We start from the raw sequence: 18,049 nt of genomic DNA on the forward strand, positions 1-18,049 counted from the left end.
CTAGTGGCTACTAGCCGGGCTATTGTCGTGCTGGGACAACTCACGAAACCTCGGACATTTTAACAGACATTTTCACCGGCTTTTCTCGCCTTTTTACGCAAACAAGTAGACACAAAGTGACCATTTCGTCTTCCCATTTCGAAGGACTATCCGAGGGGTCCTCGGAGACGACTTCGAGCTGCTGGTGGAGGAGTTAGTAGTCAGCATGGGACATACAACTAAGATTTGATTGCGCGTGCGTGTGTCCCCTTCAATTTGGGACGTGAAAATAATAAAAGGGAGAACAACAAGACGCATGTAGACGGATTACGACGTTGTTGAGTTCGCTTGGAAAGAGGTAAGAGACGAGCCCTCGGTGGGGGAAAAGTCTCCGTTGGAGAGTATGGGGCGAGCGAAGCCTGTTTTTGTGTTGCAAGAGACAAAAAGTTGGGGATCGGGTAAATCTTCCTGTTTGTGCTTGTTTGGGGTTGACTCTGTCACTGATTAGGTTTACCCGAGTTCCTCCAAACCTGGTTCGGACGAGCTGTTGAAATTGTTTAAGTTAAGAAAACCACATAGAAGCAAGTTTGATGTTTCTTATTTAAAGTTTACACGACCAAATGTCTTGTGCCCTGCCCCACCGAAGCCCCCCTCATTTGCTGCAAGTCTTTTCTCAAATCTCCCATAATACATTTAAGACATATGTACAGTAGTTTTATTGCAGTGGTTTATGCATGCAAAATACTGAAGTACCGCTCTTGTATTGGAGGGGGGGGGGCGAGCATGTGTCACTACTGTACTGCAACATCCACTGTTACTGTGTTTGGACACTCCAGTTTTACGGTAATCCTCCTCCATGTTAATCTCTCTGTGCACTGTACAGTCCCACTTGGCTGGATTGCCATGTCTTGCACACACACACACACACACGCACACACACAGCTGGACTCTGCAAGGAAGTGAGGAGGACTAACAGGTGGCACTGACCCGGTGCCATGTACTTAAACAGGAGGCGTGAATGATCCTCTGGCAGATCAAACACGCTTTACAGTGCCACTATCCGAAGCAGCAAAAAGTCTGGATCTACACATTGCATGTCCAAGTGCCCAATTACAAATTAGTTACATGCACTTCTCAGGTGACACATATTGATTAGAGTTACAGAGTGTTTACATTGACAGAGCACATGAAACAGCCCCCAATTACATGTAAATTTCTCCATAAGCGTCAAATCATAAATGACAGAACTCACCCACAATCGATTTACATGAGAGCATTTTAGTTTATATCGCTTAATTTGACTCTTAAAACAAAATGTTAATATTTATCACTCATGTTATAGGTTTCCCTCCACTTACTGTACCTTAAGCTACGTTAACGCTATGTTCCAGACAACCTCTTCTCAGGTAATTGTGGGCAAAACAGCGTTGTGATAATACAACACAGTGGGACGGGAAGATTATCGTCATTCGGCTGTGATTGCCGTGGATGCAAGTCAAGATTTTTAAACTGCGAAATATTTTGCCTCGACTTTCAAGTTGCGGATGAAAAAACTATTCAGTAGTAAGATAGTACGTAATAGTGTGTATCAAAACGTTGTGGCTGTCCCACTGACGTCGTCCATATGCCGCCAACAAGTCTTCTGAAGCTAAATCATCTTTCATTTACCCACAATGCCCACTGTGGAGTGTGTGCGTGTCTGAGTATTTGTCTAACCGTGTGAGTGAGAGCTGGCATTGAATTTGCTCAATGTACATGTCAGTTCCGACTCTGGAGCCAGGCGAAGGTATCAACGCTTCATTTAACTCCTCCGTAGAACACCTTAACAGAAATATGAGAAACATGATCAAAGTAATAAAAGTTTAAGCTTGTCAAATGTCTCTAAAATCCTAAATCTCAAATCCTTTAGTGTGTTGTGTTCTTTTGTCCCGATCTGGTCGGAAATTGCTTTGAGCTGACTGTTGTTATGGTAAATCTATGCAATATATCCAATCGCGAGTCTTTTAACACACCTCATAGGAACAGTAAGAACAAACGTGGTGATTTTTATTTCCTCGTCCGCGTGTGGTTTGACATAAAAACTTGGTTCAGGTGTTGAGAATCGGTATGTGTGTACACCGATTTAAGAGTGAGCTGCTCAATCCCAAAAGGGCAACAAGGGGGTGCTTTGCTATGTTTACGGCGTGAAGATGCCTCTGCAGGTGGCCTCAGTGATGTGAATGGGACTCGGAAGGAAGTCCCCTCAGCTAGCCTCCCCCCCAACCCCCAAACTAACCACCACCACTTTCCTGGTGATTGGCAGGCAAAGAGCTTCAGAGCGCGTGCCAGGACGATTACTGAGTTACGCTTCAGTGATGCCCGTGTCTTTCGCCCCGAGGATGTCGTCTTAGATTTCCGGCACAAGCAACAGGTTTATGCTCTAATCAGTTGACGTTGTGCTATTTTTCTAGGGGTGTAACGATACTACACAAATTCTGATTAGTATTTGCAAGTATCTGGATTTTAAGGCCTCTTGTTTTTCATTTGGTATAAAAAGAACTAGAAGAAAGAAATATGTACTGTTTCCAACAGAAGAAAAAGATTTGCTAAAAGCGGAAGTAAGCTGCCCGCCATTTCATCTCAGGGCCTTGGCCCCCCACCTGTGTGATGAAGTGACCATAACAGGGTTACATTTTCGTCAGTGCTTTTATTGTCATCACAAAAGCTACAAAACATTTTCGGGTCTTGCTCTCAAGCAAGCATAGACCGTCAGCACAATATTTTCCACAGCTACAGTGGGATGGTCAAGAGCCTGCTTGTGCACAATGTGCGGTTTCCTTGGAGATCTTTCTGTTTTTTTCAAGTTGGTGAAGACAGAGTTGTGAATTCCATAATTCACACTTGTATTGTCTGTACTAAACACTGTGATTTGATCAAATCATAAACTCAATTTGTCCGAGACCGCTCTATGCGAGCTGCAATCCCAGCAGCGGACTCATCTGCATTCTCAATGAAATCTAACATTTTGTTTGTGACCATTTGGGTCTAAAGTATTGAGTTGCAAAGGGGAAGCATCTTCCTGTTGCCCTTATTTCATAGATCTGTCTGTATGGGGAATGAATGTTGATGTATCTAATTTCTGGATCTTGAGAACGTCACCCACTACTTTTGCAACAAGGACATTTTGAACCACTACCCCTACCTATGGTTTGCCTATAGTCTTTTTTATTTTATTTTATTTTTTTAGTTGCGTTATAGTCAAGAGTTTATATGATGATCACTGGCAACAAGGAATGTTCAGTTTCTATACTATATATTTAAAAAAGGTTCATCTTTTCTCTCTCTCTCTCTCTCTTTCTCTTTATACATACATATACTAGCTGTTAATTAGTATTATTTTTTTCTTTAATGGTCATTCAAATACAAAACCTATATTTGCTTCTACTACTGTGTATTAAATAGTTCCTTCAATTTTAAATTCTCATCCCAAAAAATCTACGCCTGCAGTGATGCTTTCCAGAAGCATGTTCTCTGATGTCCAGCCCACCATGAACCATTGAAAACACTCACAGACTAGCAAGGTAACAATTCCAAACGTTATAATGCAATAACCTCACAATACAATAGTTACCATGACATTGTGGGATATTGTTGGTGGTGACACATTGTCGTAAAAAAAAAAAAAGGGGAAAAAAAAAGCTCAGTATTGTGTTTTTGTTCATCTCAACAGCAGTGATGTATAAATAAGCTTGGCCAGTGGTTTTGTTGTCTTTTATTCCTTTTGGCTCAGTGGCGCAAAAGTATCATGTCAGGGCTGTCCAAACTGGGTTAAATGCTCGCTGTCCTGCCTCTTTTCTATTGATCCCTGCAGCTACACACCTGATTCAAATTGCAACGTGACGATGATGATATCGGGGCAATTCTCCGTTATCGTGACACTCTTATTCCCGGCACACTTTTTACAATAAGCTTTATAATCATCTCCACACATGCTGTCTAACTAAGGGCAAGCCTCTTCCCAGTCACATTTTTATTTCTGCGAACTTTTTCTCTTTTGCGGATGTGATGTAGTGAAGTACTGGGTGTACTGGACAAAAAATAAATAAATAGTGATAGATTTAGTGTAAGACGGACATTTTTTTGGACATGAATGATAATGATGTCTCCTGCATTTGTTGAATAAGGAACAATTCCGTACTTTACAGGACGATCAGCAACTTTAATATTGGTAGATTATGGACTGGTGTGTGAGGCAGTTTTACTCCCTGTAGCTTATCTCATCTTGAAGCGGACGATACTACGAAGTGCTGAACATTTAGCCTCGTAATCCATTTAACGTTTGGGTAAAGTGCACCTGCATTTACAGTATGTGAATTGCGCTGTTCAAAGGTCGACTGGCTGATCCTAGTTTCCCTGCCTGGCATTGTATGTGATTGGTCATAAGAGCAGAGAGTAATTTATAAGTCATTGGAGTAGCTCGATTATTTTGGAAAAAGAAAATAGTGGGAAAAAAAATAGAGAATGATTTTTTTAGGCCTCGAATAACAGTTTATGTGGTGTGTTTTCATCACGTGAGCAGTTGTTGTACTGTGAACGTAGTGTTTTTGTCGATGTCAAGTAAATTCCGTCCATGTTTTATTAACTTTTAGAGTGACAATAAGAACTGGATAGTAATTTGGTTTGCATATTCTACATGATTGGTTGAGTTTTGTCTAAATTGTCACACCCTCATTCCAAGTGGACCAATGAAAAGGTTTCTAACGTTGGTTCATAAGAGGACCCGCCCACTCAACCCAGTTGATTCGCAACCTAAAAGTAAATTTGTAACCAAGTCAGGAGTCGCAGACAAAACTTCAAAACTTGCAAACAAATTTTAAAAACTTGAAACGAAAAATTCAGAATATGCTAACAAAATATATAGTTTCATGAGAACATTTTTTTTTTGGGTGGCAACAAAACAGACACTTTTTTAAGCTATGCAAATACTAGCCTTGTTTGCAAATATTTTTTAATTAAAAATCCATTCTTTAAGTTTGCATTTTTTTTAAATCCCCATTTTGTTTGATTGAAAAAAAAACACATATTTCACTCCATAATAATTGTGTTAACTTTGCTCCCCTCAATCATGATACGTAATTCTCATTCAGTTAAGTCTCTATTGTGATTTTGCAGCATTGCTGTGTAAAAAAGGTTGCTTGTAATCGAGCCAAATTTTCCACATCTATTTAACCAGTTTTCATTTGGCTTTGCAATGCTCGTTTAACTTTTGGACAGTATTTGTTATGTATTTGTCACTAGGAACTTTTAATTAAATCCCTTGCATCCAAAATATGCTTGGTGACTCAGAATGCAGGCAACAGAGTAACATTGCAACATTGCTGAATGTTTTCCCATGGCCACTAAAGCAAAACCTTCCCTCCTGTCGCTCTTCCTGTGGGAAGCAGCAGCATGTGTCTCCATAATCTGACACGGCATTGCGGTCAATCTGGCAGATATCCAGTCACGTGGCCTCGGACAGGGGGCATTTGTTTGGAATACACGTGCCTTTACATTATACCAATGTGGAGTTGTGGTTTTTGATAGTGTTAAAATGTGGTACTCATTTATCACAGCTTTTGTGGTTGATACTTAACATGCCTTAATTGTGATCCGTAAATCCAGTGTTTGAGCATCTTTAGTTTGTGTAATTGTCCTTGGTTCAGACCTCAAGTCTCAAATTGACTTCTTTGAGCCATCAGCCTGTTTAAAGAAGGAAGCCTAAATATGTTAAACAGCTGTGCGAGACCCCCACATCCTGCCCGCAGAAGCACCATTGTTATTTTTTCTTCTTTTTTTTTTAGAATTGAAATACTTTGATGGATTGCAGAGTCTGCACCCTCATTAGCATTTGTATGACTCAAAGTTAGCATGTGTATGAGTTTTCCAAACCAGCATGATGTGTGCGCACGACTTAGGGCTACCACCACCGCAGCGTAGCCTTGTCTAAAGGATGGGCACCACAGTGAACCTTCGCTGTTCGTCGGGAATAGGGACGAGTCACCAGACCAGCCCCCTTTGAAATGCCTTTTATTTTTATTTATGTATTTTTTACCAAAAAATTCATTGAACAATGCTGACAAGCATTTGAAAAGGTATTTCAATGAAAAATGTGAGGAAAAAACGTTTTTTTTTTTTTTTTTAAATATTAAAAAATAAAATAATAATCCGTGGCTCCTAAAACTGCGAGTGTTGTGTTGTCAAAAAGGATTAATAGCCAGATGTGGGTCCACATCCCTAGCCTGGAAATGGTTCAGGTCTGACGTCGCTCAAAATAACTTTGTATGTAAGATGTGGTAAAAAAGTTGAAGAGCATTTCAATAACAAATCTACTCCATCACCATTTACGACAAACCATACAAAGGAGGAATATGTCAAACTTTGCGACTCCACAAGCAAAAACGACTGCTAAAGAAAAGCGAAGTAAATCTGCCCAATAAACCCTTGCGGAGTCATTTGGCAAACGCATACTGTGCCAAAGCAAGTACATTTTGGCAAGGCACCAACACTAGCATTTATTTCAGCATTTATTTCTGCAGGGAAAATATTTACTTGGATTTACATTTCAATGCCATTTTAGTTTAATGATATTTGGTTCCTTTTTTTTTTTTTTTAACCAAAACCTAATTGATACTATTGAGCAAACCTTGATTTGGCATATTCACCTGTGATTTGTATCCGGATGTGATTTGTATTATGTTGGGGTTGAATAAAGTTAACTCATGTGCAACAATTCTCTCATTTACACAACAAACCTTACGATACACTCAAACGATTCTCCTCATGCGGCGTCTGAAGCTTGCTGCCAACGTATTTAATCAGCTGCTCCTTGACATCTGGAATGTGTCGACTACGCGTCGGCAAGCTTCTTTGCTGCTCTGTGGCTTTCAATTCTGCATTCCTAAGGGGCCGGATTTGCATTTCAACTTGGATCTTTTAGTCCCAAATCATGTTTGTAAACTAGGAAGTAAAACATAAAGCAACCAAACTGCCTTTGATGAACATTTTCACCTAATTTCCAACAGTGCATTGAATTCTATTTACTTTACTGTATTGCAAATTGCAGTTTGATCCTTGATTTATTTTATTTATTAGTTTTTTCCCTCATAATTGAATATACACGGGGTCCTCGGCTTATGGTCTCATCGTAAATGGTTTCTAGACTGCTAACGGAAAAAATTAAATTGTTATAGTTCACCTCGAAGTTAATGGCTCATTTTGTTATATTTATATTTATGACCTGGAAATGTTTTCCATATAAATACAACTACTTAAAGATAATTCAGATTTTATCTAGTTTGTTAGCATAGGCAAATGATAGGCTATAATTCTGACAAATTGTGGTTACATCACTGCCATCGGACGGAAATACGTCATATACTATTACATCCTATATACATACGTTGCATACCGTTGCTGTTCAGTGAAAAACACTTATATCCGTTTCATTCAGATTTTTTTTATTTTTACATGGATGGGGTTTCTGCACTACAAACATCTCAATGTGAAAATTTGAAAAAAATTTACAAAATTGGACAAACGTATTTTTACAGGACAGCAACGTCTTGTCTGAACCAAGGCCACCTTACATGCTAATTGGTTTACGTCAGGAGCATTCATTAATAATCCAGTCCAAAAAATAGAGAGCATCAGTGTGAACTCTGATTATGGGCTCGTTGAACGTACTGGAAGGGGAATTCCCCGATCTGTGGTCCCTTCTCAAGGTTTCTCATGTTTCCCCACATGGGGTTTTTTGAGTTTTTTCCTTGCCCTCCTGGGGGTTAAGTTCAGGGGATGTCGTCAATATTTCGGAACTCTGGGCATGTGAAGCCTATTGAGACTTTCTTGTGATTAAGGGCTATACAAATAAATTCGACTTGACTTAGCAGCCCAGTATCCCTCCCGGGTTATCCCTGTCTTAGCATCGCTTCGCAATCAATCGGGCAAGCCTGTTTATTCCCGCCGGTATATGTGCCACGACGTGCCATCATTAGTCAGCACAGAAAAATTAAGTAACTCGGTTAATTGATTATTTTATTTTCAGTTATTTGCCTTTTTCTAATTGTGTTGTCTTTATCGAGCGTCTTTCCGACTGGAATTTTTGGACTTTTAGTGTCGTAAATGAATTTATGACAACTGTTAAATTATTGAGCAGATAATTTCTCAATGGCTGAATTTTGCTATTGTGATTATAGCATGATTATGTTGCAATGTTGCTGCAGCAATAAAACCAGTGAACCTTCCTGCAAAACATTTATGCTTACTGCTTTACCGTGAGCTTTTACACAATATTGCAATAAATATTTTTTCATGACACCGACACCGCCATAAAAACAAACCTCGAGCCTTCGATATTGTTACATCCCTACTGATATTTTTAAACCAGGAAAAGCTGGTTTTGCCTGATCAGAAAGCAATTTTAGCCCACGCTAGAATTGTTAGGAAAAACTTGGCTCCACGGCCAAGCTAAGTCGCTGACCCTTGCTCTAATAACTAAGCTGAGTACCCGATTAGATCAGTGGAAAGTCTACTAAAAACACCAATGGTAACAAACGTGTAATCATGTTTTCATTGGTTCTTTAATCACCCGCTTTTAACAGAACATGCTTAAGAATCTCATTGTTAAAGCTCAAGCCATCATGAAGTGGACTTGTTGAAGAGGTTGCCGTCAGCACTGCACCACACTTGATGTGTTTCGCTAATACTCGTGGGAAGAGTCAGTAGGATTACCTCATTAGTTGAGAGTCCTTGAAGTTCAGATAAGATAAATGCTCGGGTCTCCTATATCAATGAGGAGAGGAGCGATACCGCGCCCTTTTTTTTTTTTTTTTTTTTTTGCTCGTCTTAAATCTGTGTCAGTGAAACGGCCACAGGCTGTAAGGATCTTGTTTCCTGCTCGGATGGCTAGGCAGCTTTTTGTTTGGGATGTCGCGGGAGGTTGCTGGTTGGCCTCTGGCAAGCCCTCTTTTTGTACTACTTGGACCTCACTGTGCAGTGTACGTTTTCATTTTACTGGTTGAATGAGGAGTCGCTGCAATAGCTTGACATTGGATGAACTATTTTACTACCATATTTGTATATTGTCAAGTAATTCTACGCTAGTATTAATACTGTACAGGTCTGCATGGTCACAGAAAATGATGCTGATTAATGATGTGAATAATCAGAATACAAACACAATTGCAGTCACAATCCTTTTTTTTTGGTCCCCAAAATGCGGAGGAGCACGTGCACAACAGTTAGGTGGTCTTTTCAAATGAAGATTTCCATTCTGTATCTTTTGTGTTCCTCATCTTTCATATTCAAAACATTTCTCATCTTCTAGTTGTACAACTACCAATAAGTTTTCAAGGTGTGCAAGACACCTTTGTTAATGGAAGGGGGCTTATTTTTATTTTTTTTATTTTAGAGGCTACCTGACTCTATTTTCTAAGAGAGTTTATAACATGCTACGTCTCCTCATTTCAGAGCTCTCAGAGATGAATGATCAGCGATTACATACAATTGCAAGTAGTAGTAGTAATTTGTGTTCCAATAAGGCTTGTATTCAACTAATTCCGATACCATCACCCATGAGTGAGGTTGGCCGATACCGATTCTGATACCAATCAAATGGATTAGTGTGCATTTTAGAGCTGCTCATTAATGATTATTTTAATAATCAATTAATCAGGCATTTATTTTTTTCAATTACAATTTTTTTTTTTACATCTGCCCTACTTTCCATCCCTTTATTATTCCGAAGGACATTATTTCAAAATTATTTTGCAGAAAATGCACAAACATTTATTACGATTCAGTTACTGGTTTGAGCTATAGGCGTAAGTGTCCAACGTTTCTGCCACAATGCAAAACAGTGTACAAGTTCTTATTTTGACTTGAGGTGGATGCACCAAGCCGATTTATTATTATAATTGATATGCTGAAAGAAAAAAATAGTAACTGTAATATCATGATATCAACAGCATCACAATACAGTGATTGCATAAAAATGTAGGTCTTTTTCTGTACACATTTTAGCTGCATTTCAGCCATGCTTGACTGATATCCTTCCCTCGTGTCTCCTGCAGCCTTGACGATGGGATGCGTCCGGAGCAAAGAGGACAAAGGCCCGGCGCTCAAGTACCGGCCGGATAATGCCAACAACGCTCCGGTCAATGCCCACTTGGGCCATTACGGGCCGGAGCCCACAATGATGGGCCACTCGCCGGCAGCAAAGACGCTCAACAACAGCTACAACAGCCACGCCTCTGCGCTCACCCCATTTGGTGGGGCGTCATCTGCTATGACGCCTTTTGGCGGCGCCTCCACCTCCTTCACCTCGGTGGCTGTCAGCAGTCCCTTCCCAGGTGTCGTCACAGGTCAGTTTACTCAGGATTGTACAACCCCTCATAAAATCAAGAATATCTTCAAGAAAAAAAAAAATTAAAGGGATAACATGCAAACTCCATACAGGAAGGCCTGAGCAGATATTTTAACCCTTATTTGTGAGGCTCGTGTGCTTACCGTTAATTCGCAAATAAGCTTGATAATAATTTAATATAATTTCATAATAATAATTTATTGCATGTTCTTTTTCCCCATATTTGTTCAAGGAAATAAGGCAATGAAGACAGTCCATCCTCCTTCCATGCCGTGTTGCTTTTTATAGTCTTTTTTTGTTACTTAATGTCGATTTGATAGGCTCTTCTGTTGGTGAAAAATACAAACACACACGCTTGCTCACTCGCTCTCAAAGTGGATAATGTGACCAGAGGGAATACCGCCCATCTAATCCTGCCCGCTCAATTTCCTCTTGAAGATAAACACATTTGAGTTCCGTTGTCGCTTCCCACTGCTGCGTCCATTATATACATAGGTCATATGACTTGAAATGGTCCAATAGGCAAGCACAGTGAAGCAATAATTAGACTAGCGTGTCATTTGTTTACTTTAGTGAAATATTTCAAGGTGGGTTTATGTGGCATCTTTTTGTCTATGTTAACCAATTTAAGCAAGAGCTAACCTTTTGTCGTTTTTGTTTTTTTAAATGCACTTTATCGGTGGTTAACAGGATTACTCAAATTTATGGCTGTAATATGGATTGTTTCCAATATTTAAAAAAAAAAATCATTGCTCAGATTGCTCATAGACATTGAATACAGGAAAAAAATGTTGGAAGATAATTGTGATGTGTTTGACAGCATGCCAATCGCAGACAAAGCGTGCCACGGCGTCCTCTCAAGAAAAAACATTTTCTAAGCTACAAAGTCCTTAAAATCCTTCTTGAGTATTTTTATTAACAGGCGAATAACACTTTCAATGTTGAAAACATAAATCAACATTTCAATATAGTTGACCATTTCCACCGCTTTTATACTCGCCTCTTGGTGATGAAAAGCGTCTCCCATATCACGCTCCGCATTATCTTTTTATTTTATTTAAAAACAAATAATAGCTCACCTGTTTTTTTTGTTTGTTTTTTTGGGGGGGGTGTGGTCATGTGGCGATTGCAAGCTGAGCCCTTAGGCACTGTGATGTCATTTTCAGTCGACAGCAGGTGGAAAAATGGCCGCCCCCTATAAGGGATAAAATGCGGTGGATTTTTCTGCTTAATTCATATTCCACAAACGCAACATTCATCAGAATGCTTTGTTTAGACTAGTGAGGGTGCATAGAACATTCTGTAAAAAAAAAAAAGTTTGACTTGACTTCTCCTTTAATGAAATAAAGCAACACTATAAGCCTAGTGGTGCTCTCTGTTAATAATTAGACTCATCTGCTGCTCTCCATCTTGCCTTTAGGTGGCGTCACATTTTTCGTGGCGCTATACGACTACGAAGCCAGGACGTCAGACGATTTGTCATTCAAAAAAGGCGATCGTTTCCAAATTATCAACAACACGTGAGTGCATTTGCTTTTTCCTGGCATGTGTGCGTGTGTGTGTTTAATCTGTTTTCGCATTGGTCTGTTATTAAGGCTGAAATCTGTCTGGGTTAATGGGCTTCTCTGTCTGGGCCATCTGTTCTCATCACTTTCGCCATGTTCAACTCTGCATTGTTCAATACATCTGAGGGAGGGAATTGAAATTGTTCTTCTTTACAACCCTCAAGTCGTTCGACATTCTGGTTTGCGTTGTAAATCCTAGTGAAGGCTCTGATCTCCTTCTAGGGAAGGTGACTGGTGGGAGGCTCGTTCGATCAACACGGGACAGAAGGGTTACATCCCCAGTAACTACGTGGCCCCTGCCGACTCCATACAGGCTGAAGAGTAAGGACTTTTTTCTTGCCACCGTCTCATCACTCTGTCTCATCCTCCCTGCTTTTTTTGACTCGTTCCTCCACCCACTGAGTCTGAGAAATGCTTTTCCGCGGTTACACTGACAGCCTATCATGTACACATGCAGAGGCTAAACAACAGTTATGTATGTAACATTGTAGTGTAGAATATTTTGGAAGACGGTCGACTAACTCATGATCCAGTATCACAATAGTTTGCCAACTTTCTTGATATAATATGATAATATATATATATATATATGCATGCTAATCAATATATTGGAAGAGGAAAGTAACATGATGCTCTGCCAAAATTACTGACAGTACCATAATGCAACGGTTGGCCAATATATTGAGAGAAAAAAATCCAAATACAAAGGCAGCACTATTGATGGTATGATACAGCGATTACGTGAGAGCCAATTCTTGGAAATAAAAAGTAACAATACTTTGTCAACAATATAGACTGTATAATTATAGAGATTGAGTAATAATCCGTTCATCGGAAGAAAAATAGTCAAGTGCAATACTTTGTGAATGAGATCTGTTATATGGTACAGCAATCATTTATATATTGGAAGAAAAAAAAGTTACTCAAAATAATAAATGGTAAAATACATGTGCTAATGTTGTTCTTTTTTTTCTCCCCCCCCCCAAAAACATTGTGATGACTGTGATCCTTTAGAAGCATGAATTTGTACTTGTATATGCATTTTGGTAACTTTAACTGAATCAATAATGATTACATTTATGTAAAAATAAACTTAAAATGTAAAAACTCCGACCGTGCCTTCCCACAGGTGGTATTTTGGCAAAATGGGCCGCAAAGACGCTGAGCGGCTTTTATTACTTCCAGGCAACCAACGAGGGACTTTCTTGGCACGAGAGAGTGAGACAACCAAAGGTGAGATTTCGTTTCCTGGGCACAAAAAAAAAATTCAGGGTAATGTCAAAGCAAATCTTAATTTTTCTGAATTATTACACCATATGTGAATTTAACCGTTGGCATTTTGTGAATGTTTTATCCAAAAGGTGCCTACTCTCTATCTATCCGTGACTGGGATGAAGTAAAGGGCGACAATGTGAAACACTACAAAATACGAAAGCTTGACAGTGGCGGCTATTACATCACCACTCGGGCGCAATTCGAGACACTGCAGAAGCTGGTGAAACACTACACAGGTATGAATTATCTGCTGGCAGCCAGCATTTAGTCCGAATTTCATTTACTACCGAACTATACAAGCAGTCTCTTAACATTATAACTCTTACTTTATTGAGACTTTAATGCAGCACTTGTAGAGCCATTGAATTATTCAGCTGCAGATCTGCTGCTGGGATATACATATATTAAATCCTGCTTTTCACAGGATTGATTTTCATCCCTTCTGTGATCCTTGAAAGCCCCACTAGAGTGTCCCCCCCAAAAAGGAAAACCCTCATGTGACTTAGTGAATACAAAATAGTTTTAACATAGGCTTCATCTTTATTGCACTGCCCTACCTTTAAAGCACACGCAAACGCTTTTGCAGTGCTACGTCATTCACATTGTGATTAGTGATGGTGATAGGACAGGGAACCACTTAGTCAAATGCTGATAATGCAGCATTTGTAGCGAGCAGACCACTTCTTGTTCTATGGATAAGAGTGTGACGTAATTTTTCATTTGGGCTGTAGTATTTAAATTATTATGGCTCAACTGGCATAAAAATGGAAAATAAATTCTTCAATCCCCACAATATTGATATTATCATGCAATGATTGTGTGATAATTGATATATTCGAGAGAAAAAAATAATTTAGGATTGTGCGATAATCGATTCCTCCATACTTGATTTTCCGCACCTTCTGATTCACCTATTTGTGGACTTTTTATTCATATATTTTAACTTCTATATTTTTACTTCAAAATTTATGTCATTAAGTGTCATTTGGTAAGTTGTATCACTTTCGATACTTTGGTCAATGTCAGTTTTGCATCAAAAGTGACATAATTCATCATGTTCATGACAGTTGTCATGTCTTAATTATGACAGTGTTATGACAGTCTCATGAACAAACCTCAAATAAAGTAATAATAATAATAATAATAATAATAATATTCCCTTTATTAGTCCAACAATGGGGAAATTCGAGATTCGAACCCAGGCCTCCTGGGGAGACTGGGTCCTGAACGCGGCGCCTTAGACCACTCGGCCATCCCAATATAGTCATATTAATAGTTGCAAAAAAAACAAAAAAAAATCTGTAGTCGTGTCATCCCCCACAGTGCTGCTGTATTGATACGTTGCAATTTTATCAATGCTGCACACATACTGTATCTCCCACTAACTGGACTGTTTTCCCCCACCGTCTCCTTCTTATATGTCCGCTCGTGTCCAGAACACGCGGACGGTTTATGCTACAGGTTGACAACAGTGTGCCCCACGGTCAAGCCGCAGACTCAGGGACTGGCCAAGGATGCATGGGAGATCCCCAGAGAGTCCCTACGACTAGAAGTCAAGCTGGGCCAGGGCTGCTTCGGAGAGGTCTGGATGGGTAAGGCAGCTCACATTGTGTTCATGTAGTATAAGGGATAGTTGATCATAAATTAGTAAATGGGGCTTACAGCAGGAAATTAACCATCCACTTTATAGCTTATGTATTTTTAACAGGAAAGAATGGTTATAGACTGCTTATACGATGATAAACACTTATGAGTTATGGAGCACAGAAAATAGCCAGCCTATTTATTGGGGAAAGCACTGACGACTGCAGTCCATTTCTGCTGAAAGGCACACGCGTGTACGCTAATGGCAGGTCGTCGTCCTACGCTTCACTTCGCCAGTGTGCCTCCTCCTCACTCACTCCCTCATTTTGCCCGCAGCAAGCCTCGACCTGCAAGTGTGCATTCCCAGCAATTCCGACGCCGCCTTCTCTTTTTTTCTTTGTGCTGCCCCCCCTTTGGAGATCATTCCCTTGGTGACTTCACTTATTTTTAATTCTAGATATGTTAATCGCTGCGTGTGACCTCCATTCCTCTGTGTTCTCACCACCTTGCGGTCGTTATTATCATTGCCCTACTTTGTCCTTTGGTGTGTGCGTGTGTGTCTGTGTGTGCGCGGGCTTGTGTGCCTGCGTTACTGTGTGATTCATTCATGGAGATCGGCCCTCATGACGGAAGCACTGGATCTCCCGACCCGGCTCATTGTATGTAAACAGGGCGTGAGTAAGTGGCTTTCGACCAGGAAGTGCGAGATTATTTTGGTAGCCAAATTCACTGGCTGCTTGACGAATAATCATCCATGATTTAGAGTGGTGCAACGGATCATCTTTGATCTGTGATCCGTACGGATCAAACAGCACGGTTGAAACCGGGCACGATCCATGAAATGGTTGGTGGGGAAAAAAAAAAAAAATCAGCACATGTTCACATTAAGGCAATATGATTGGTCCACAATCACAATTATAGCAGCAGAAGAAGTTGAAACCTCTCATGGGTCACTCAAGTTGCATGAATGGGAGCATTTTGGCAATTTAGGTTGTAACATGCTCAAATTAATGATGCAGAATATTTTTTTTTCCTGTCCCAAAACTGTCATTCAAACAGACATGTTCAGTAAGCTGCAAACATACTCAACAAACACGCCACCAAAATGCCAACTTCAAAATAATGAATTGAGCCATTGATGCCAATGTTGCAGTCCAAGTAGACTTTTAGTTTGAAGATGGTCCGCGTGGTGGAGAAATGGCTGAATGAATGAGATAGTATTTTTGTTGTTATGTCTTTATTCGCAGATGCCAACAATGATGGCATTGATCGATCATGCAAATTAGGACATTAGTCAATCACTGATCTGATGTTGTTTTATTTTTAATTCAGGCACATGGAACGGTACCACCAAGGTGGCCATCAAGACCCTGAAGCCAGGCACCATGTCCCCGGAGGCCTTCCTGCAGGAAGCCCAGATCATGAAGAAGCTCCGACACGACAAGCTGGTGCCTCTCTATGCCGTCGTGTCCGAAGAGCCCATCTACATTGTCACTGAGTTCATGGGCAAAGGTCAGTCCCAGACTGTGTTCTTAAGTTCTGCTAAGGCAAAGCACAGCCAGTTAGTGTTAGCTTAGCCTTCTGGTAGGGCTGGGCAGTTATCAAAATATTAATCTAGATTTTGATTTCTGCCTCTCACGTTCATGAAAACATAATCAAAGAAAAATGATTTGCCAAATGCTTCTGCATGTGAGTTCCTATTCTGTGATTTGAATGCACTGTGATGCTTGCATCAAACGTGTGACTTGTTCTTAAACTACTGACACATAACAAAAATAATTCCATGAGTTGAATATTTTGTTACAATAACTAGTTAGTTTTAGGTGTATTGATGTTTTAATGCCAGCACTAAATAGAAAACAGTAGCAAAAGGTAACGTTTTTTATTTGACATCAGGTCAGAGATTTACTGTCTGATACCTAAATTTTACACAAGGGCTATAGGAGCACATAGAAACAGGGAATAAAACATTAATTATCGCCATATATTTTTCTTAATTCTTGAAAAACAAATTATTAATAAAGGTTGCCAATTTTTTCTTTGTATCGCCATGCTTGCACTATTTTCACCACATCTTTATTATATTGAATATTTTTCCAGAATTGTAAATTCATAATGGTGGAAACCAACTCTGGCTGACACATATCGTAACCGTACTATGCTCTGTTGTGGAAATGTTTATCCATGGTAATTATGTCTTAAAGTATTAAGTAAAGAATTTCACAAGTTTCTTCAGCAGTAGAAATGTTTCAACGTGACACATTTAATTCCAGCTTTTTCATTCCACCCACGCTTAATGACCGATGTGAGTAAAAACTGTTTATCCTCCTCCATATAAACTCGAGGAAAGTATGTCATTTAGGCTGGATTACCACTGCAGCACTCAATATATCTATTTCCACATTCATTTCAAGATTGATATTGAATAATGATTCCTATTATCCAGTATGGCTGCATTTGCATTGATGGTGAAGCACACATACACATAGCTCATAGAGTATCGTGATATCACATCCGCTAATCACTTCCAGGGAGTCTGCTGGACTTCTTGAAGGAGGGAGATGGCAAATACCTGAAGCTGCCCCAACTGGTGGACATGGCTGCACAGGTAAGATGCAAAGACACGCCTCTGCTTGCTAAACTGTGAAGGAATATGTGTGGATAAAAAAAAACTTGCGAGTCAGGTTGATTCAAGCGCCCTGCATGGTTCTCCATGCATGTTGTCATATTTATTTAATATCCAACTTGATGTCTCTCCTGGCTTTCTGCCACCATTCTGTGCGCCTCCCGTCGTCCTTCAACACTTAGCTGCCTGCCGAGCCTAAGCGCTTCTCATCAGAGAGCCACTTTAACTCCCACGATGCCACCGTCGCGTGCTATGATCTGCTTTCACTTTGCTTTGCCACACTCCTCCCTCGCTTGCCCGGCCAGGTAGAAATGACAACAAAGATGGAGGGAGGCTCCTTGCGGTCGCCTCCAAGGCATTTGGCAGACAAAAGATGTTTTGAATTATTATGAAATGAGAAAACCTGCATGAACTTGATTAGCACTAATGAATGCATGGTAAAACGAAACCTCTAATGTCGAACATAATGCCTGTCAGATTCCTCAAACAATTTCTCACAAAGGAACTACGGCTGAATGATTATGGAAAATAATGTGATTGCCATTTGTTTATATTTTTTCCTCCTAAAAATTGCAATGTTGTTTGCGATTATTTTTTTTCAAGGTCCTTTTCGATGATTTTTTTTTTTTTTTCACAAATTAG

The 18,049-nt window shown here is 39.9% G+C and overlaps 1 protein-coding gene across 1 annotated transcript in view; it reads left to right on the top strand.

Annotated features, from left to right (window-relative positions):
* The window catches only part of yes1 (YES proto-oncogene 1, Src family tyrosine kinase), a 22,277-nt gene continuing 4,228 nt past the window's right edge, over positions 1 to 18,049 (top strand). Inside the window, exons 1-9 of the mRNA XM_088311489.1 lie at positions 1 to 337; positions 10,065 to 10,355; positions 11,778 to 11,877; positions 12,145 to 12,243; positions 13,052 to 13,155; positions 13,284 to 13,433; positions 14,634 to 14,789; positions 16,114 to 16,293; positions 17,313 to 17,389. Coding sequence (XP_088167615.1) covers positions 10,073 to 10,355; positions 11,778 to 11,877; positions 12,145 to 12,243; positions 13,052 to 13,155; positions 13,284 to 13,433; positions 14,634 to 14,789; positions 16,114 to 16,293; positions 17,313 to 17,389 — 1,149 coding nt within the window. The 5' untranslated portion in view covers positions 1 to 337; positions 10,065 to 10,072. The remainder of the gene's footprint in view (positions 338 to 10,064; positions 10,356 to 11,777; positions 11,878 to 12,144; positions 12,244 to 13,051; positions 13,156 to 13,283; positions 13,434 to 14,633; positions 14,790 to 16,113; positions 16,294 to 17,312; positions 17,390 to 18,049) is intronic.

This window comes from Idiotropiscis lumnitzeri, chromosome 12, assembly GCF_059441095.1.
Source record: "Idiotropiscis lumnitzeri isolate Australia: NSW breed Sydney's pygmy pipehorse chromosome 12, RoL_Ilum_1.0, whole genome shotgun sequence".
Classification (NCBI taxonomy): domain Eukaryota; kingdom Metazoa; phylum Chordata; class Actinopteri; order Syngnathiformes; family Syngnathidae; genus Idiotropiscis; species Idiotropiscis lumnitzeri.